The sequence below is a fragment of the Odontesthes bonariensis genome, chromosome 2, assembly GCF_027942865.1.
Source record: "Odontesthes bonariensis isolate fOdoBon6 chromosome 2, fOdoBon6.hap1, whole genome shotgun sequence".
NCBI classification, from domain to species: Eukaryota; Metazoa; Chordata; class Actinopteri; order Atheriniformes; family Atherinopsidae; genus Odontesthes; species Odontesthes bonariensis.
In genome coordinates this window covers 30,942,614-30,965,652 of record NC_134507.1, presented here as the reverse complement: position 1 = coordinate 30,965,652, position 23,039 = coordinate 30,942,614, and the positions used below count along the sequence as shown (strand labels likewise).

At 40.0% G+C, this 23,039-nt stretch overlaps 1 protein-coding gene across 1 annotated transcript; it reads left to right on the top strand.

The window, feature by feature from the left end:
* The first annotated feature begins 8 nt into the window (after positions 1 to 8).
* fgfbp3 (fibroblast growth factor binding protein 3) lies at positions 9 to 13,742 on the top strand. Its single transcript, XM_075481311.1, has 3 exons — positions 9 to 59; positions 8,536 to 8,806; positions 10,415 to 13,742. Exons 2-3 carry the CDS (start codon positions 8,541 to 8,543, stop codon positions 10,857 to 10,859), a joined length of 711 nt encoding a protein of 236 aa, XP_075337426.1. The 5' UTR covers positions 9 to 59; positions 8,536 to 8,540; the 3' UTR covers positions 10,860 to 13,742.
* Positions 13,743 to 23,039: the final 9,297 nt, after the last annotated feature.

The window sequence follows — 23,039 nt, the reverse complement described above, 5'->3', positions numbered from 1 at the left end:
TCTGAGTGCTTGTGGCCCCCGCATTCTCACAGCGACTCAGAACCGAGGAGCGTCACATGGTAAGAACACCCGGCCTCTCACACGAACAACAAGCCTCTCCAGCATCTCCGCTGCTTTTCCACGTCTTTGAGAAAAAGGTCAAATCGAACGCTCAAGCATTACAGACAGAAATGGAAACATTGTCTTTACTCCTGACTTATTGATGAGGGTGCGGGTGCTTAGCCGGAGGATTATTTTTGTTTTCGTGCCGCGTCTTTGTCTTTCATCTTCCAGAAACTCTGGTGAAGATGCTCTGCTGGAAGGGGAATTTATTACTAAAGTTCTTTTTCCGTCCAACTTTGTGCCATATTAAAGGGATAGTTCGCCTCTTTTGACATGAATACTGTACATGTACGAAGCTGTCAACACATTGTGTACTATCTCAACATTGCTTTGCTCATCAAGCTAAGATATTTCATTAAATCACTCCCAGTTTCCCATTTTGCAAAGACTTCGTTCACAATCACTTAAACTTTGTAAGATAGCAACTATAAAGTAAAATCTTTACCTACCACAAACGTGAATCCGGATTAAACAGCCAATATCCTTCATCAAATCCGACATAGTTATCCGTTTTATCCAACAAGTTTGTAGGGGAATTTGGCGGCACTGAAGTTCCCACTGGCTAGATGGGCAGAGTAATATTTCTTTAACCCTTTGAGTCCTTTCCATGTCCAGGGCAGATCATACACCTGCCCCAATAGCATCTATACAGGCGCGCTAAATGTTACATGATATTATGCTACGTAGGGGCCTACAGTGATTCTGATTGGTAGAATGTGCTCGAGAGTTCGGCGGGGCCGGGCTTGGCTGAGGGCAGACCAGGCATCTGCCCTGGCCAGTGGCCATAGATCTAGCGTTAAGCAGCCACACTGGAGGTAGGCTATATTTCAGCGAAAATAAAAACAGATTCCACTCGCAAAGTCCGTCACAAGCCACAATATGGTGTAACACGATTCCCACTGTGATTGAAGTTGAAATAAATATTTTATCTATAATTTATAATTTTCTATATTTTATCTATAAAAGAAAGTTTGGGGTGTGGAAGGCAGGGCTCTGCCCATCCTTCCCAAATACAGCGGCCGCGGCTGGTGAGAAGACAATTCAACTTGGCTGTAAATGCAGGAGTTTTTTTTTACATTTATTTTGAAATACGTGCTTTTATGTTGAAACAAGTAAAACAGGAAGTAGCCCCGGTGAGCTCCGTGAGCTTCACACAGAGACTGAGGAGCACCTGTGACGGTGATGTTACCTGCTAGTTTATTTTTATTTTATTCCACCATGCTTTGTGGTGTTTGCTGTAACTGTGTGAATGTGATGCATTCAACAGACTTTTACAATGATAAAACCTGCGTTAATGCGCGATAAAATATTTATTGGCGTTAAATAATTAACGAGTTAACGCGATAATAAGGAGTTAACTCGCCCAGCCCTTGTAAGTATATGTGGTCACATCGGAGAGTAACAACAATAGAGGAATTTGTCTACTTTTGGAGTATTATACACCATGTACAACAAAGTTGACAGAAAGGAAGACTTGTACAGAACACATTTGGGCTTTATCTGTCTACTTCATCACCATCAGCCCTGGGTCCTGTTCACCAGTGTACAGGCAGCCTGATGCTGGTGAATCATACAGTAGAATCAGCCGTTTTCCATCATTGTCACAGTCCTTCCTGTTGGCTTTTTTTCCTGGGTCATTATCCGATGGTCTAAAACGAGCACCACACAGGGTCCTTGTTGCAGAGTCTTTGCTGCAGTCTTGTCTCCTCCAGGCAGATGCTTCACAGTACTGTTGAATCAGTATTAGCATTACTGTTAATTAGGGCTGGGCGAGTTAACGCGATAATAACGAGTTAACTCGCTAATTATTTAACGCCGATAAATATTTTATCGCGCATTAAAGCAGTTGTTTTTTTTATTATTATTTTTTGGGGCTTTTGTGCCTTTAATGGATAGGAAAGTTCAGAGAGACAGGCAGCAGGGGGCAGAGAGAGGGGGAAAAACATGCAGCACAGGGCCGTCCGATGCGGGACTCGAACCGGGGCCTGCTGCAGCGAGGACTATAGCCTCTTGTACATGGGGCGCCTGCTCAACCCACTACACCACGGACCACCCCTGTTTTATTATTTATTTTATTTATTTTATTTATTTTATTTATTTTATTTATTTTATTCATTTTATTTATTTTATTTTTGTAAAATTCTGTTGCTCACAGGCTTTTATTTTGTAAAATTCTGTTGCTGTCTGCTGCGGAACCGGAAAACAAAGTAATCGGTGGATCCACCAAACATGGAGAAGGGTACGGAACTTTTACTCTGCCATTTTCATTTTAAAGTTCTACAGCTTCATGTCAAAAGAGGCGAACTATCCCTTTAAGTATAACATTGATGCGAACATAATGTTGAATTTCTGCGTAGAGACGTTTTTAAACTAAACCTTTAAATTTTTGTTCACCACAGCATTCCATACAGACAATGTTTCATGCATGAACCAAACATTTTACCGGAGTTTTTATGGCTCCATTTTTATGCATTTGGATAATTCTTCATTCATTTTGGTTGCACATGGAGAGTTACATTTTTATCATACCCTGAGTACAGCTGGTCCTCACCAATGCTTTAAATTGCTTCCATAGTTGATCTGCTGCAGGATGAACAAGCCAAAAGTTTGGAAATCTCTAACACCTGTTTGGTTTCGGGTGTAGATAAAGTCTGCGCGAGCCAAATTTCCACAATGCTCTCTAACCTGATTGCAACCCAGACATGGTTGATAGCTTTTGTTTTGGCTGATTACTGGTAACCACTGCATGAGAAGCAGACTGTTTCACATAAATAATAACAAATAATCCAGATTCTTTTTAAATAGATGCAAACATGAGAAGCTTTAACAGAACAGCAAAAATCTGTCCACAAAATGTAATCAATGAAAGCGATGCTGATTTAAATGGCACCTGCCCAGTTCCACTCCAGTGTTGGCCGAGGGCAACGTGTCCGGTCTGGACTCCACTCGGGGGAGTGTTTCTGCCGCATGGCTGATTTTCAATAAGCCGCTGAGGGAGACCCACCTCCTCACACTGGGCCCATTGTTCATTTCTTCCACATTTAACACTCGTACATCAAGTCGTTCTTTTCTTACAGCTCTGATCCTCTGGAGGAAGGCAGGACGAAACCTCCACTTTGAACTCTTTAGAGCGAAATTATTTAAGTAAAAAAACACATTTTAAATGACACATTCTAGTGTTTAAAGGCATTAGTTTCCTTGTAGGAATCACTAAGATTTGTGGCTCCTCTCAGGATCTTGCTCTTTATTATGTGGTTGGATTAACATTGATACATTTCTATATATTTTTTTATTTTGGTCCAGCACAACCTTTTAAAGAAACTCGCTTTATTAGTAAGTTTATTTTGTGTCTAAAACATGTTTTGTGTCTTTTAGAAATGTTGTAGTATTAGCATGTGATGGACACATGTACAAAGAAATAGTTCAAACAGAAATGGCAACTGAGATACTTCAGCTTCTAGACAAGCTCCTATCATTCAGATTGAGACTCTGAGGATTTGCTGTAGACTCGATGGATACCACAGATCCCGGCATGAATCAAGCCAGTAAGTTTGAAGGTTCCTGAGTGCCTTTTGACCACTTCAGTTCACAGAGGTTCCCAGGTCTGTCTCCTGTCTTTGTCAGCCTGGCATTTGCTTTTAAAATGAGAGAAATCATAAAAATGTTGGTGGTTTTGATGGTGAAAAGACGGCAAACAAAGCACATTTAAGCACATTTAAAATAAAACTAAATGCTAAAAGCTATACACTACTTTTGGATTCATGTTTGGATTTTGCGTACAAATGCGATTAATCGTGATTAATCAGGGAAATCATGCGATTACTTAGATTAAAACTTTTAATCGTTTCCCAGCCCTAAAAAAAAAGAATTTCTTCTCTGCTCCTTAGGTCTCATCCCCTGGAAAACTGCTTCATTATTTATATTTAGTTTTAGCGAGCAAGCTAATATTAGTGTAGCGAAGGGCCCTTGAACCCTGGCCTTCTGGGTACTAACTACACCACTACACCAAAGAGCCAGGCTCCTTGGCATGACAATCAGAACACACCCACAACCCTAGTGATGGTCACTCCATCACACTGTCTTCCCCTTCGGGAAGCGCACCGGTGCGCTTCACACACTCATGGTGTCCCTCACGCAGAGGCCCATCATGCTACTCCCATCCAGTGTGCCCCATCATCAATGCTTCACCCATCACTGGGGTCCCTCGCACCAGGGTCACCAATCCTGGGGGTCCCTCACATGGAATTACGGCTTACACACAATGGGTATGCTTCCGATGGCCTCACGGTAGCCATCCCACTTCTGACACCATTTGTAGCGAAGGGGAGTAGAGTTGCGCCGCCGGGACTTGAACCCTGGCCTTCTGGGTACTAAACTGGGGCTCTGACCACTACACCAAAGTGCCAGGCTCCGTGGCATGACAATCAGAACACACCCACAACCCTAGTGATGGTCACTCCATCACAATTAGCTTAAAGGACACTTTTAGTTAAAACCTTAAAGAGTACAAATCTGAAACATACTGAGAAGTTTGATCAAGCAGAGACATAATTTCTAAAATTATCTGGTGCTAAAAAGAAACAGCCTGAGGCACATGAACTCAATGGGTTAATTGGCAACCTGTGGATCAATCTCAGAATAATGTTCAGAATAATGTTCGTCAGGGTGAAATTGTGTAGATTCTAAATATTCCACCATCACAGAACATAATATCATCAAAAGACTAAGAGAATCTGGAGATGTCTCCGTATGCAGAGGACACAGCTGAACATCAGTCCTGGGTGTCTGTGATCTTCAGGCCCTCAGGCAGCTCTCAGGCAGCTCTGCATTAAAAACAGACCTTATTCTGTTCTGTTCTGGGCTCAGGAACACTTCCAGGAATCATCATCTGAACACAGCTCAGCGTAACATCCACAGATGCAGGTTAGAGCTCCGTCAGGCAGAGAAGAAGCCACGATCCAGGAACTCTGCCGTCTCCTCTGGACCAAAGCTCATTTAAAGTAATACTATGTAACATTTCTACCTTAAAATAACAGTTTGAAAAAAATTGTGCGGCTAGAATGAGTTTTAATATTACGATTGGCCTGTCTCCCATGCCCTTCTGGGGTCTGAGTTGGAAAAACTGCGCTATGTAACTTTGCTGGACCGGCCCGGGAGGTGAGCGGAAGTACTTCGACTTGCTTTCTGGCACACCTACCGCAAAAACAAATAGACCCCTCTCACGCTCCCAGGTACATTTAATTACTCTTACCTTCTCGGTCGACATAGCTTGCACCTTCTGACTCCTCACCGGTTCATCAACAAACGTGAAACGTGAAAGCGAAAGGGTGTTGTATTTACGACAGTGTAACCGTACATTACCTCCAAGCTTGTAGGGGGAGCTCCATAATGGGCTTTTTGAGAAGTTACATTGTATTGCTTTAAAATGGACTGAGGCAAAGTGGGGAAACTGTTCTGTGGAACAGGACTGGAAAAGGACCTACCTCAGTTAGTTGTACAAACTCAAAAAGTTAGTAGGAGAAGTAGGAGAAGTATGCGGTTTCAAACACAGCCTGAGTGTTTCAGCTGATCTGAGGCTTTCTGGGAGTTTGTTCCAGACATGTGGAGCATAGAAGCTGAATGCAGCTTCTCCGTGTCTGGTTCTGACTCTGGGAACTGATAGAAGACCGGATCCAGATGAGCTGAGGGGTCTGGAATATCACTGATGCATTCTGGTCCTGGACCATTCAGAGCTTCATAGACCAGCATCAGAACTTTAAAGTCTATCCTCTGATGGACAGGCAGCCGCTGTAAAGACCTCAGAGCTGGACTGATGGGGTCCACTTCTTTGGTCTCAGTGAGGACTCGAGCAGCAGAGTTCTGAATGAGCTGCAGGTGTCTGACTGACTTATTATGTAGACCTGTAAAGATGCTGTTACAGTAACCAAGCCGACTGAAGATGAATGCATGGACTAGTTTTTCCAGGTCCTGCTGACACATCAGATCTTTTAACCTCGATATATTCTTAAGGTAATAGTAGGCTGACTTTGTTACTGCCTTAATGGGCCTCATGCAAGAACCTTTCGTACGCACAGATTTGTTCTTAAACCGTGCGTACGAGTGATTTAAGAGAATTTGCGCATTCACCAATCTTTTCGTATTTTACTTTTTCTTTCAGGTACGAACAGAATTTACGAGTGATCCAGAGCTGTCGTAGGAGATTCGTAAAATAGTCCGCTGTTATTCAGATCAAGTTTGCTTGACTAATGGATTGTATATTTAATTACTTTGAAGCAAACATAAACATTATTCTGTTTGACTTAAATTATGTACTAATTGAAGGTTAATTTGAATCTGTATATAACAAGGTCAATGGGAAGACTGACTTGCTACTTTTGGATGCCTTAGCGCGTCAGGCTCTTGGAAGAGACCGTGTAGATATCCTTGCGGAGACAGACGAATGGCTGACATCGCGCTTAAGATTCCCAAAGACTGTGCTGCTGCAAATATGCAGCTTGCTAGAGCCACAACTCCAGAGAGAAACACGCCGATCAAACCCAATTCCACCCCACGTCCAGGTCCTCACCACCCTTGGATTTTTGGCCACTAGAACCTTTCAGAGGGAGATTGGAGACAGATCGGGGGTGTCCCAGTCCTCTGTGAGTCGTGCGCTCCCCTTGGTCATCAAAGCTCTCATCAGTTTATCACCCATGGTACATCAGATTCCCATACACCGCTGTCCAACAAGTACAAATTAAGAGGGACTTTCATCCCGTGGCTTGACTGCCAATCATAATCGGAGCACTAGACTGCACACATATACGCATCAAAGCCCCCGTGCCCCTGTCATGGAGCGCACTGAGCTGAAGGCCAGGGTGGGTGTGTCTCCATACAGCGGGGGGCAAACTGCTCTATAGCCCACAGAAGGCATGCCAGATTTACACAATATTGCCATGAACGAGGGTCTCCTACTCCCTGAACCAGCCCAAGCAGACCAGAAGGTGTGGTGCCAGGAGACCCCCCCTCATGGACCGCCCCATCAAAGTGCCATCATGATGAGGCAACAACTGATTGCACGGCTTTAGTTGCAGTCATCGAGCGCCTGCCCATGGCGAGACGTTTTTTTAAGCCATTTTCATATCAAACCATTTAATTTTTTATTTCGGTGACATTACGAACCACAGGTGACAATTAACAGCACTCGTACTTGCTTCCCATTTCTTCGGTTTAGCAGGTTCCACTGGTGACACTGCTAAAAATGACAGATTTTCCTTTTTGGATCTCTGAAAGCAGAACTTCAATCTCAGAGCCCCTAAAGTTGTTCTTTATGTGCCTTGATGGCGTTTTCATGACTCAACATCTTCTGGCACAGAAGCGAGGAAGCATAACCTTATATGGTATTATTCTGGGCGTGGAGTATGCAAATTTACTATCCTCGTGCACGTGCACCTTAAATACGCACGGTTGGGATTCATCGTTTACGCAGGTCCTTTACACACTTTTTCTGAGGTTAAGAGCGTTTGTTGAATCTGACGTGGCGTGTTCGTACGAGACCTTCGTACAAAAAAAGTGAGAGAAATTTAGAATAAAAATACGAAAATGTTCTTGCATGAGGCCCATTGTGTTTTTCCAAGTTTAGGTCTGAGTCCATCACTACACCCAGATTTCTGGCCTGGTTGGTAGTTTCTAGATGTATAAATTGAAGCTCTGTGATGACCTGTAATCGTTTCTCTTTGGCTCCAAAGACAATTACCTCAGTTTTGTTTTTGTTTAGCTGGAGAAAGTTGTGACACATCCAGTCATTAATCTCCTCAATGCATTTACCAAGAGCCTGTACAGGGCCTCGGTCTCCTGGTGACATTGTAATATATATCTGTGTGTCATCTGACAAACAGGCCTGCTTTGTTTGTTAGAAAAAGGCCGTATGATTCTAACAGCAGCTGCATGTTTACAAGTTCTTCTCAAATTGATTGATTTATTTTTTTAAATTTAATTTTTTTATTTTGTCATTTATGATTATTATTATTATTAGTTAGTAGTAGTATTTTTACTAGAATTGGTATTATTATTGTTGTTGTTAATATACAATCATTGTAAATATTAATAATTTTTATAGCTACTTGACTAATTTGAATTTTCCCCATTGGGGGATGAATACAGTATTTTTCTATTTCTATTCTATTCTATTCTATGTTTACCCAAAAGCTCGAACAACTGACGTTACCCACTGACAGCTATGAGCAGCATCATTATTGCTGCATCCTGGGCATACTGCCACTCAGGATTATTGTGAATGCTTTCAAATACACACAATCCAGACGTAAACAGGTCGATGGGAGCACTTTCTTACTCTGCTGCCATATGATACAGTGTAAAAACACAGTGTGAAATGTTTCTAGATGTTTTGCTCTAACATTGCAGTGAAGTTAACATTCCCTGTATGTCCTTCCTCAGCCACCATGCGCATTGTGCTGTGCAGTGTTTTCGTCCTCCTCTGCCTCTTCTTCCTGACTGAGGCCAAAAAACCTGGCGAGGAAAAACATGAAAAACCCCGCCAGCCTCCGCCGTCACCCCAACCCGCCAAGAGACCCAGAAACCGCTCAGTGCTCAGCTCTGGAGAGCTGACCACGAAGGAGGAGCACACCTGCACCTGGCAGACGTCTGGGGAGGGTTTGGTGAGCCTGCTGGTGAACTGCAGCACCAAAACCAAAGGCGACCAGGAGAGGTGAGGCGACACGTAGTAGTAATTACACAATGTGAAAATGTCCATTAAAATGTGACGAATATGGTTTATATAGGGCTGGGCAACGATTAAAATGTTTAATCTAATTAATCACACGATTTCCCTGATTAATCACGATTAATCAGCCTGGGAATTCCCATGCTGCTTTGCGCGATTTCATTCTCACTGCAAAGGCAGCCTGGAAACCACCGCCCTTATTTTTGCCTGTTAGGGAACCAGTCACAGAACGGGGGGGGGGGCAGCAAGACGATGACGACGTCTATGCGCGACACCAAAGCTTGTAGAGTGTTAATCCAACATGGCAGCGGACAAAACATTACCGTTCGATGCAGCCTTAGAAAGTGTTTTAAGTAGCTTAGAACGCAAGTTTACTTTTATTTTACTTTTTTTTCTTCTTCTTCCTCGTCGAATTTCTGTCGCTCTACATACGTCGTCTGGTATGAGTAATACAATTGGCTATGAATTGCGCGCAAAGCAGCACGGAAAGAACCAGACGCCATTTGATAGACATTCGTAGCGCCCAATAAACGGCTCTAGGCATTCGTAAACCACGCCTCAAATACGAGAAAATGCACACCTAGTTCCCAGACCACCATCTCATCGAGATTGTGGACGCGTCAGCCAGGCTAACGATTAATCGCATTTGAACGCAAAATCCCAAAATGAATCCAAAAGCAGTGTATAGCTTTTAGCATTTAGTTTTATTTGAAATGTGCTGCCATATGAATGAAAGTGCCATAACATTTGTTGTGCAAACACACTTTTAACATCAGCATCTTTCTGTAGTTTTTATGTAGAAGCCTCGCTCCACTGTCTGTTTCCTTGAATGACTTGCTGCTATCAGTTGTGTGTTTTGCCTTTAAGTGATATTTTAGACTGGAACTACTACGCTGAGAAGACAATTCAACTTGGCAGTGTTTACAGATGACTTTGGTTCTGTCGACTCCGCCGTCTGGAAGAACTTTAAAATGAAAATGGCCGAGTAAAAGTTCCGTACCCTTCTCCATGTTTGGTGGATCCGCCGATTACTTTCTTTTCTGGTTCCACAGCAGACAGCAGCAGACTTTTACAAAATAAAAAAAATAATAAAACAGGGGTGGTCCGTGGCGTAGTGGGTTGAGCTGGCGCCCGATGTACAGAGGCTATAGTTCCGCATCGGACGGCCCAGTGCTGCGTGTCGCTCCCCCTCTCTCTGCCAATTTTTTTTTTTAAACTTAAAAAAAATGAAAATGTAAACAATTTATTTCTCTTTTTTAATTTGATTTTTTCTTGTTAATTTTTAATTTATTTGTTGTAATTTCAAATTATTTAAAAAAAAAAATAAAATAATAATAATAAAAAAAACATGCGTTAATGCGCGATAAAATATTTATCGGCTTTAAATAATTAACGAGTTAATGCGATAATAACGAGTTAACTCGCCCAGCCCTAGTTTTATGCTTTGGAAAAGGGAGACAATTAGCTATACTGGAGGGAAATAAACCAGTTTAGCAAATAATAAGGCTAATGGGAGGCTTTATTTACATCTTTTTGTTTTCAACTCATCCAGCTTTGTTATTCTTCATGTTCTGGTTCCCTTTCTCCTTTTAGGTACTGGTGTCGTTACGCTGGTAAACCAGACCTCTGTCAGGCGTACGGGGTGAAGTCCAGCCAGTACTGGAAGCAGCTGGTGGGAAAACTGAAGAAAAGGGGGAACGCCTGTGAAGGAGAAAAAGTCTTGAAGGCCAAAACCTGTAAGAAGGCGCCCGCCGAGGCCCACATGAAGCTGGCCGAGCGCAGCGGAGAAGAGGAAAAGAAGGGAGGGAAAGAAGGAGGGAAGAAGAAAGGAGCAGCTGGTGGGAAGAACTCAGAGGGGGGAAAGGTGGAGAAGAGGAAGAAGAAGGAAAAGGAGGATGAAGAGGAGAAGAAGAAGAGAGAAGAGATTACTGAATTTGACGATGATTTGCTGCTCAACGACATGGAGCCTGTGCAGAGTTACTGCAGCGAGGGATGGCACTCCGTCTGCGCCTTCTTTGTCAGGTTTTTCGAGGGTTGATAAGAAAGTCGGAGAAATGGAGACGTCTTTGATTTTTATTGGTATGAATTCATAATCTGAAAACAATCGAGGAAAATTATATTTTTTAATCTGGAGGGAAGCACCAGGCAGCTCATTTGTTTGAATATGTGTAAAATATTCTCTGTTGAAGTTTATCAAAACAACATCAGCTGGATGTTTCGTCCCCTGACATTTTACTGGTTATATCTAACTGGTTATATTTTACTGGTTATATTTTACTGGTTATATCTCACTGGTTATATTTTACTGGTTATATCTCACTGGTTATATTTTACTGGTTATATTTTACTGGTTATATCTCACTGGTTATATTTTACTGGTTATATCTCACTGGTTATATTTTACTGGTTATATCTCACTGGTTATATTTTACTGATTATATCTCACTGGTTATATTTCACTGGTTATATCTCAGTTGTTATATCTAACTGGTTAGATCTCACTAGTTATATCTCACTGGTTTTATCTCAGTGGTTATATCTCACTGGTTAGATCTCACTGGTTACATCTCACTGGTTAGATCTCACTGGTTATATCTCACTGGTTGCATCTCACTGGTTACATCTCAGTGGTTATATCTCACTGGTTATATCTCACTGGTTACATCTCAGTGGTTACATCTCACTGGTTATATCTCAGTGGTTACATCTCACTGGTTACATCTCACTGGTTATATCTCAGTGGATACATCTCACTGGTTACATCTCAGTGGTTATATCTCACTGGTTAGATCTCACTGGTTACATCTCAGTGGTTATATCTCACTGGTTAGATCTCACTGGTTATATCTCAGTGGTTACATCTTACTGGTTATATCTCACTGGTTACATCTAACTGGTTACATCTCACTGGTTAGATCTCACTGGATACATCTCACTGGTTTCATCTCACTGGTTATATCTCAGTGGTTACATCTCACTGGTTACATCTCACTGGTTATATCTCAGTGGATACATCTCACTGGTTACATCTCAGTGGTTAGATCTCACTGGTTATATCTCACTGGTTACATCTAACTGGTTACATCTCACTGGTTACATCTCACTGGTTAGATCTCACTGGTTATATCTCAGTGGTTACATCTCACTGGTTACATCTCACTGGTTATATCTCAGTGGATACATCTCACTGGTTACATCTCAGTGGTTATATCTCACTGGTTAGATCTCACTGGTTATATCTCAGTGGTTACATCTTACTGGTTATATCTCACTGGTTACATCTCACTGGTTACATCTCACTGCTTACATCTCAGTTGTTATATCTCACTGGTTAGATCTCACTGGATACATCTCACTGGATACATCTCACTGGTTACATCTCACTGGTTACATCTCACTGGTTAAATCTCACTAGTTAAATCTCACTGGAAATGTTTTACTGGTTTTATCTCACTGGATATATTTTACTAGTTATATCTCACTGGATATATTTAATTGGTTTTATCTCACTGGTTATATCTCACTGGTTACATCTCACTGGTCACATCTCACTGGTTACATCTCAGTTGTTATATCTCACTGGTTAGATCTCACTGGATACATCTCACTGGTTACATCTCACTGGTTACATCTCACTGGTTAAATCTCACTAGTTATATCTCACTGGAAATGTTTTACTGGTTTTATCTCACTGGATATATTTTACTAGTTATATCTCACTGGATATATTTAACTGGTTTTATCTCACTGGTTATATCTCACTGGTTACATCTCACTGGTTACATCTCACTGGTTACATCTCAGTTGTTATATCTCAGTGGTTACATCTCACGGGTTATATCTAACTGGTTACATCTCAGTGGTTAAATCTCAGTGGTTACATCTCACTGGTTATATCTAACTGGTTACATCTCAGTGGTTACATCTCAGTTGTTATATCTAACTGGTTACATCTCAGTGGTTACATCTCAGTTGTTATATCTAACTGGTTACATGTCAGTGGTTCCATCTCAGTGGTTCCATCTCAGTGGTTCCATCTCAGTGGTTACATCTCACTGGTTATATCTAACTGGTTACATCTAACTGGTTACATCTAACTGGTTATATCTAACTGGTTAGATCTCACTAGTTATATATCACTGGTTTTGTCTCATTGGTTATATCTCACTGGTTAAATCTCAGTGGTTACATCTCACTGGTTATATCTCACTAGTTATATCTAACTGGTTTTGTCTCATTGGTTATATCTAACTGGTTACATCTCAGTGGTTACATCTCAGTTGTTATAGCTCAATTTTTATAACTCTCTGGTTATATCTCACTGGTTATATCTCACTGGTTGTTATATCTCACTGGTTATATCGCACTGGTTGTTATATCTAACTGGTTTTATCTCAGTGGAATGAAAATTTAAATGATGCAAAATTATCATATAAAACCCTGGATTACAGCTTTAATCCAGTATAAATTTCTCTCCCAGTCACACACAGCTGTCATAACCTCCATTTGGTTTCCTTTACAGAGGAAAATCAATCAGTCTGATTATATTTGATGTCACATTTTGTAAATTGATTGTTTTTAGCTTTGACGTGTTCTTGTTTATCTCGTTTAGTTGTATTAGAGTTTAAATCAGATGGAACGTAAGAGTTGTGGTGTACATACTGTGTGACACTGGAGCTTTCTGATAAATTAAAATAATTTTGTGTGACAACCATCAGTCAGTGATCTTCACTAATCATGACTATGTGGTCACTAGATGAATTAACATCTTTTTCTGTCATTATTTCTGTGATGTGAGACTAAACCTTTATGTAATTCCTGTATAAAAACAATCTACCGATAGATGTTGCTTTGTGGATTCGTGTTTTCTTAAAGAAATGTTAGCAATGCCTGGAACTCGACAATAAAATGCTCAAACTACCAGCCTGTGTGATTCTAAATGTGCCAGCCCCCACACTCGCATTTGTAAGTATGGAAGCCCAGACATGTTGAGATCACATTTTAATGATTTCATTATCTCAAGATGACAACGTTTGCTTCGATGCGATGGCGAATACATTCTTTTTGTGATGGAAAACGTCCCAATGATTTCAGCAGTAATATCTTTACGAAGAATTTGAGTCGGTTAACATCTACTATAATCCAGTCGATATAATTCTGACGATTCAAATTAACAAACAGATGATGGGAGCTTTAAAATCAGATTTCTAAAATATTAAAAGATTATAAAACAAAACAAATTGCGAGTAATTTTTAGAATATGGTCATTGGCAGAGGTGGGTAGAGTAGCCAAAAATTCTAATCAAGTAAAAGTACCGTTACTTCAGAATAATATGACTCAAGTAAAAGTAAAAAGTAGTCATCCCAATAATTACTTGAGTAAGACTAAAAAAGTACTTGGTGAAAAAACTACTCAAGTACTGAGTAACTGTTGAGTAACGTCTGATTTATTTGTTAACACAAGCATTCAATCGGACAGACAAAAATACTAAATAATCATCTTTAGGCAAATTAGAGTTCATCCAATTGATCAAATAAATTAAAATGAATTAATTAATTACAAAATAGCTTAAATTAAAATAATCCAGGTAAATTCAAGAACTTCAATAAAAAATAAATAAAAGAGACTTAGGAAATGTGTAAAACATATGTAACCCATATGTAACCTAAAAAACAAACATTCACCTATCCATGGGGGAAAAAACGAGTTTAGGAAACTTACCGCTACATGTTTCCTCAAGTTAGATGTTGAGTTTCTGCTGAAATGTGCGTTTGTTTTGGTTGACACAGAAGACACATAATGTAGCTGCTGTTTCTCACTCTTTGTAAGGTAAACATGCTTTCAGTATGAGGCCTCGTCTGCTTCTTCATTTCCCACCGTTGATTCTGACATTTTTCATCTGTTTCTTTGTTTGTTTGCTACGACTGTAAACTGTAAAGCTAACCCGTCCCGCCGCTGAGATTGAGTATGGTCACGTGACCAGACTGCACGGCTACGTCTGATTGGTGAAACACAGTCAGGTGGTAGAGCCTTTGGCGGAAGTCTCTCTCTCTCTGTCAGAATAAAACATTAAAATGAGGCGTACGCGGGGGGATAAAAATAATGAGGCGTAGAATACCAAAGAGGTAAGAAGAAAAGTAACCAGCTCATTGTAGCCTAATGTAGCGGAGTAAGAGGACAGTTTCTGCTGCACAAATCTACTCAAGTAAAAGTAAAAAGTATTGGGATTCAAAACTACTCCTAGAAGTATAATGTTTTCAAAAACTTACTCAAGTAAATGTAACTCGTTACTACCCAGCTCTGGTCATTGGTCAACAGGGACCAATGAGCATCACACATTTCATAGAGCAAGAACCACTCAGAGCTCATCTCAGTACTGACTAACCAGTGTTTTCCTTCCACACACAGCTGCTAATGGTCAACACTTCAAGCTTGAAAGTTGAAATCAGGTGTGATTAAATTAACCAGAAACTCAGGCGACTGCGTTAGCTTGGAAGTCTACATACATGCATACAGATACAACGACAGGCAGTTAATATCTTACAGCTTTGCACAGTTTTCTTATTATTGCAGCTCTCTTGGGTTAATTTCTGCAACATTTTTGCTTTTTACCGTCTGTTCATAGCAGAGATGGGGACTCAAGTCACTGTGACTTGGACTCAAGTCAACTCGAGTCGCTGTTTTGATGACTTGTGACTTGACTTGACAAAAAATAAAAGACTCGAGACTCGACTCGGACTTGGAAGATAAAGACTCGGCACTTGACTTGACTCGACGTGACTTGAATGACTTGAGTGTTATTCAGTTCATGTTTTCTGTTTGAATATAAAATTAATAAATTAATTAAAAAAATAATATGGATTACCCGGTAGGAGCGCAGGCTGAGAATGGCGTCATGATTGGATCCCTGCCCTGCCAATCAGTCATGCCCTCTATACATACCTTACGTGTTTATTGGAGAGAATAAACTCATATCAGATATGCATCAACATGTCAGCGGAAGGGTTTCGTAATTACCATTTTGACGGCAAAAGACGAACAGCACAGTGCAAGACATGCGGCATCAACATCTCAGACAGCCAGACGACAACTTCCAACTTTGTTCGTCATTTGAAGATCCATTCTGACCAGTAAGTGTTTGTCAAATTAGCTAATATTATCCTGTTAGCCTAGTCAGTAGTTAGCTAACGTTAGCTTGATATGATACGGGGTGGACAGGTTGGACACATTGGCCAATGATGTTTACTGACAGTTACTTATATCTTGTCTTTTTACTTTATTAAGATCAGATTCTGCAGGTAAAATTGCAATAATAAGGTGACTTGACTTGACCAAGAAAAAATTACTTGGGACTTACTTGAGACTTGCACATGTGTGACTTGGTCCCATCTCTAGTTCATACATGCTTTCATGTGAGTGTGCACAGAGAACCCAAATCAGAACCACACCATTAATATCCTTCATCCCACCCCGTCTGGTGCGATGAAGGAAATTAAACTGGAAATTAATGGTGAACAGAGAACTTTTTTACGATGCTTAATGCAAAAAACTGTAGAACTGACCGTGAGCGCGGCTGCGTGGGTTTCATTCCTGGAGGTTGTGAAAGGCTGTGTGAAGAGCAGCATCATTAATTCCAACAGTCCAAGGCTGTCCCAGCGCTCTCTACGATTGTTCTGAGAGCTGCAAAGGCCAGCATGCACTTTACATCATCTGCATACCAATCAAAGCATTCGCTGGGCTCCTGTTTCTCCTTGTTTATTCATTTGTCACACATGTTCTTGGAGCTAGTTTGAACTGGAGCATCACAGCAGACTCGGTCGATCATCTGAGGAAGCTCCAGAACTTTGTTTTTATTTAACCCCTTAACGCCTGAATTTATATAGCTGTATATAAAAAAAATTGTTTTGTGTGTGTTTTAGCCTTTAAGTAGATGGTAAATAATGCTGAGATTATTAATTTCACTTTTGCACGAAAAATAAATTAAAATTTTTCTATGTTGCAAATTTGCGACAACAGGCATCCTGGTCAATTTGGAGTCAATTTGGTATGTTTGGTATGTTGCTTATTTGCAACACCAGGCATAGTGGTCAATAATAAGATAACAACAACACAGAAATATAACAGTGAAAAAACAATGTTTTTTTTTATTCACCCTTTTTTTTTTTACATATTTATATATATAAAGGTTCCTAGGTCCGTAGTGAATATGGACTAACCGGCATTGGGGGAATAAAGATGCTATCTCAGCTGGTTGATTGAGTCAAACTGTTTGTAGCATATATGCGACAATAGGCGTTAAGGGGTTAAAAAGAGAAAATTCAAAAAGGCCAACAAAGTGCGAAGAAGAAGAAGAAGAAAGGTAATCAGGTGGATAGCGTTACTGCCTATTATTACAGACTCTTCACATTCAGGACACGAATACCCACATCATAATCACCTCTCCCACTTCACATCTCTGCAGTGGTCCAATTGTCCTTGTCCAACACACACAAACATCCACTTATATTCACAGGAGGGAGCGGCTTGGGTCAAAACCTCCATAGATTGGAAAACTAAGACCCCCCATGTCGGACGCTGGCTGTCTGCCTGTGAGGACTCAGGCACAGCGAGGGTCTGGCAGCCCTCCGGCTCAGCTCAGCCCAGCTTTTATCCCTCAGCTTTTCTCTGATCATCCTCAATTTTCCTCTCCCATTTAGCCACAGTGGGTGCCTAAAATTGTATATATTGTATATAAAACTGTTCTTAACTCCCTCCATTGGCTTCCTGTCCTTTATAGAACTGATTTTAAACTTTTAATGCTTGTTTTTAAAGCTCTTAACGGCCTCGCCCCATCGTATTTATCTGAGCTTTTAACAGTCCTGGTAGAGCTCTGAGGTCAGCAGATCAGTTTCTGCTGGAAGTGCCCAGGTCAGAATACAAACCCTGGGGTGAGCGAGCCTTTTCCCAAAGCTGCCCCCAGGCTCTGGAATAAGCCCCCCGTCCAGCTGCGTCTTATTTCTGACCTGGGCCTCTTCACATCTAGGCTAAAAACCTACTTATTTAGGATGGCTTTTAATACCCAGTAGTATGATGGCACTTTTATCTTATTTTATCTTAATCGATTTTGTTGTATTTTATTGCTTTCACTGTTCTTTTATTGTTTTTACTTATTCTTCTCTTTATTTATTACCTGCTGTAATGCACTTTGGTACACCATAAGGATTGTCTGTAAAGGGCTGTAGAAATAAAGTACATTTACATTTTACATAAAATATACACATGACGGAAACTACAACCCCAACCCACGATATTCTCATAGATTATACGTAAACAGTTCAAATGAGAAAAATAAACTAACTTCATTATGATATTGAATTTCCTTCGGGATCAATAAAGTATCTATCTATCTATCTATCTATCTATCTATCTATCTATCTATCTATCTATCTATCTATCTATCTATCTATCTATCTATCTATCTATCTATCTATCTTCCTTTAAATAATTTTAAAGCATAATGCTAGAAATCCTCTTAATTGTTTTATATTTTTCTTTTTTCCCCTCTTCTTTGATTGCTTTTAACTCTGTGTTTTAATTTGTATTCCTTTTGTCTGTTCTTATGCTGTTCTTTTAAATGTCTTCATGTAAAGCACATTGAGTTGCCTGTGGTACGAAATGCGCTGTATAAATAAAGATGCCTTGCCTTACTGCCTGGATAGGCCAGTTATTGTTGTATTGCACTGAAGACAGTTTGAAGCGTTTGACTGAAACATACACTACTGAACAAGCAGTTTTATTGGTTTCCTGTGGGACGTTCTGAGTCTCTCTCATGGTTTAGGGGGAATCTTGTTCCCACTCTCCTCTCCAGCGCTGCTTCAGCTCATTGAGGTTTGCAGCTTTGGTTTCTGCACAGCTCTCTGAAGGTCCCACCACAGCATCTCAGGCAGGCTGAGGTTGAGTATATGATGCTTTCTAATGCATTTGTTCAGCAAAGGTTTCCTGCATAGTCTCCATTTTTCTTCTTAAAATGTATCGCTCGCTTCACTTAATCTCTCTGCTTCCAGCTGGTGCGGATCCATTGTAATAAACTTTATCCAGATTCTCCCAAACTTGCATTAAATGATGTTAACGCTTGTTGTTTTTGACACATTTTGCACACAGTTGTGTGACACTGAAACATTCAGACTGTTGAAAGTTTACTTTCTGTGAAGCTGATCAAAGCTCAGCTCAAACTTTTCCTTTTCTCAGAGACTCAGTGAACTCAGCCAGTTAAAGCCGAGCACTCACAAACAATCTGAGCAACAATCACAGAGAAGATGGCTTTTTAAATCCCCTCTGATGTCTTTTCATTGAAGTGGGACCAAGTTCAAAGTTCACTCATGTCCCCTCTGATGAGCTGTAGCTTTATATCAGATAGGGTAGTTGTCTTCTTATTGATCTGTTTTGAGATATATAGATGATCATTATCTACTCAGAGAAGTGTTTTCTATCATTCTATCACTATTTTATGAATAAATTGTAAATTCAGTCTGATTTTCTCATCTTAACGGTTGACTTCACTGATCTTTTTCTGCTTTCTGTCTCAGAGGTGTTTTCATGAATTAAATGTAATTCTGCTGTGTTTAGTTCAAATGATGCTCCCTGGTTGAAGCTGCAGCGTTACACCCAGCAGGTCTCTGCTGCCCTCATCTGGAAAACACTTGTAACTGCACAAGGTCCGTAAAATGACTCCGAGCTCATCATAAAATAACTAGGGATGTTAACTCGTTAATTATTTAACGCTGATAAATATTTTATCGCACATTAACGCAGGTTTTATTTATCAAATTTTTTTTAGGGGGGCTTTTGTGCCTTTAATGCATAGGAAAGTCCAGAGAGACAGGAAGCAGGGGGCAGAAAGAGGGGGAACAACATGCAAATCCATTTCAAAGTGACTCAGTTTAAATTATTCTATTTTCGGCAGGTTAAATGTCGCATTTGTTGGACAGAACTGTCCTACATTAATAAAAGCACCACTTCAATGCTGAGGCATTACAGAGCCAGGCACGAAAATGAGGCCACAAATAGGACTACACCAGCAACAGACACAGGTAGGCCTATAGAGACATTTTAAAACGTCCTCGTGGTCACTTTATTGATAATTAATTCATATAATTTTTACTCATTTTCTTGAGTAAAAATTTATTTTTAAAAAATCCCCTCCCTGCCTCAAGGACAAGTACTCACAACATCTTCATTTTGATTTTTACATGTTATGACCTTAATGATATCGAAGATATTTAAACTCTAATTAAGATATGAAATAGTACAATATAAAATACAATACCTTAAATTTAGGGCTGGGCGAGTCAACTCGTTGTTATCGTGTTAACTCGTTAGTTATTTAACACCGATAAATATATTATCGCGCATTAAAGCAGTTTTTTTTATAATTTCTTGGGGCTTTTGTGCCTTTAATGGATAGAAAAGTTCAGAGAGACAGGAAGCAGGGGGCAGAGAGAGGGGGAACAACATTAACTCGTGTTAACTCATTAACTCGTTAATTATTTAACGTCGATAAATATTTTATCGTGCATTAACACGTTTTTTTTATTATTAATATTTATTTTAAATTCATTTTTTAATTTAAAAAATATATATATTTTAAAATGAAAAAAAAATTATTAAAAATTAACAAAAACATTTTTTATTAAAAAATAAATAGTTTAAATTAAAAAAAAAGTTTAAAAACTAATTTTTGGCAGAGAGAGGGGGAACGACACGCAGCACAGGGCCGTCCAATGCGGAATTGGAACCGGGGACAGCTGCAGCGAGGACTATAGCCTCTTGTACATGGGGCGGCTGCTCAACCCACTACGCCACAAACCACCACTGTTTTATTATATTTTTTTTATTATTGTAAAAGTCTGTTGCTCACAGGCTTTTATTTTGTAAAAGTCTGTTGCTCACAGGCTTTTATTATTGTAAAAGTCTGTTGCTCACAGGATTTTATTTTGTAAAAGTCTGTTGCTGTCTGCTGCGGAACCGGAAAAGAAAGTAATCGGCGGATCCACCAAACATGGAGAAGGGTACGGAACTTTTACTCTGCCATTTTCATTTTAAAGTTCTTCCAGACGGCGGAGTCGACAGAACCAAAGTCATCTGTAAACACTGCCAAGTTGAATTGTCTTCTCAGCGTAGTAGTTCCAGTCTAAAATATCACTTAAAGGCAAAACACACAACTGATAGCAGCAAGTCATTCAAGGAAACAGACAGTGGAGCGAGGCTTCTACATAAAAACTACAGAAAGATGCTGATGTTAAAAGTGTGTTTGCACAACAAATGTTATGGCACTTTCATTCATATGGCAGCACATTTAAAATAAAACTAAATGCTAAAGGCTATACACTACTTTTGGATTCATTTTTGGATTCTGCGTACAAATGCGATTAATCGTGATTAATCAGGGGAATCAGGGGAAAATGACTTATTTTATTTTCAACGGAACAAAATTAAGTTGAAGTTGTGTCAGCAGTGAGACGGGATATTGACCTCAAGCTTAAAAACACACATTTTCTATGAAGCCACGCTGCTGGAAGTCCTGCAGAATGAGGTCTGGTGTTGTCCTGCTGAAATAACCACGGAGCTCCCGGGAAAAGACGTCACCTGGATGGCAGCATCTGCCTCTCCAGAACTCCAACATCCAGCTCTGCATCAGTGGCACCTTCACACAGATGAAGCCCTCCCTGCCATGGACCCTGATGCAGCCCCACACCATCACAGAAGCTGGCTTTAAACCTTTCTCTGACAACAGCCTGGATGCTCTTTCTCAGCAGTTTGTCCCAGAAGCAGCTGAAACATGGACTCGTCTGCCCACAGAACACGTGTCCACTGTCTTTCTGTCCATCTGAGACGAGTCATGTGTCATTTCTCATTTTCTTTCACTGAATAACTTTGAAACAAGGCATAAATAGAACATTTAAACCTAAATATCAGAGTTTTCTTTGCATATTTGAATCCAGATCCATGTCAAAATAAATAAATACTTTTTCAATATAGATGTTTGACCACTAGAGGCCGCTGTTGGATAGCTGTGACTAACAATAGACATAGAAAAATACCTTATTCAAAATTCAAATAAGTCAAGTAGCTAAAAAAAAAATATTAATATTTACAATGATTGTATATTAACAACAACAATAATAATACAAATTCTAATAAAAAATACTACTACTAACTAATAATAATAATAATAATAATAATAATAATAATAATAATAAATGACTAAATAAATTTTAAAAAAATCAATCAATTTGAGAAGAACTCAGCAGTCACTGTTAAATATGTGTGACAGTGAGAAAGAGAATAAGAAAAAGGAAATAAAATGAGATATGAAAACGGATTTTGTGTCAGTTCTTATATGATTAATCTAGAATGAAAATTAATTTTACTTAAACCTTCAGGTGTGACTTTATTCTGATTTCTCTTAATTTATTCAGTAAATTTCAGTCGAATCCTCAGGAGTGAGTTGAGTTGGCTCCTCCTCTGGTTTCATCAGCTGTTAAACTGATGAAACCCTGAAACTGACCGTCCACCTGACAGCTGCATGCTGGTTAAAAGCTGCAAAGTGGGCATTTCCCACAGCTGCTTGCGTCACCACCAGCTTTCTTCATCCAAAGGTTGAGACATGCAGCAGATGACTTTCCTGGCCTCATTCTCACTGCCTCCTGTGAACTAAACGAGTTGAAATAATCTGGCTCCTCGTACTTTAAAACACACAAAACGCTCTCATCCCGCCGAGCCGAAGCAGCTGAGAGCAGCCAACTCTGTGTGTTTTTCATACAGGTTTGCGTTCCTAGGGAAATAAATTAGTACCGCAAGCCCTCAGGTACGTGAGAGCTGGGTGTGGATCAATCCTTTCCCTCAAGACAGAATTCCTGAGTCACAAGAGATCACATCTCGCATGATCAGCTGTGGTGTGACAGTTCATGTCACAACCAGTCAAAATGCTTCACGCCTTACTAACAGAGCATCAAATTTTATGAGTTACAACAGCGATTAAAATGCAGTGGAGGAAATGTCTGTCTGGGAAAGCGAGCAAGAAAGGTATGTAGGACTACGTAATCGCACCGCAAGGCTGCGATTTACACCCACAGCGGACTATCTTCAGCATAGAAACTAAATGAACCTCTTAAAGTACAGTTTTACCTTTTTGTTTTTATGCAACTTAGTTTGAAAAAAATCCTCACAGAAACCAGC

What these genes read in the sequence shown, in the direction of transcription:
- fgfbp3 (XM_075481311.1), top strand. Translation starts at nt 8,541, where the DNA reads ATGCGCATTGTGCTGTGCAGTGTTTTCGTCCTCCTCTGCCTCTTCTTC. An exon ending in ACCAAAGGCGACCAGGAGAG is followed by an intron (nt 8,807 to 10,414) that starts GTGAGGCGACAC and finishes TTCTCCTTTTAG; the next exon opens with GTACTGGTGTCGTTACGCTG.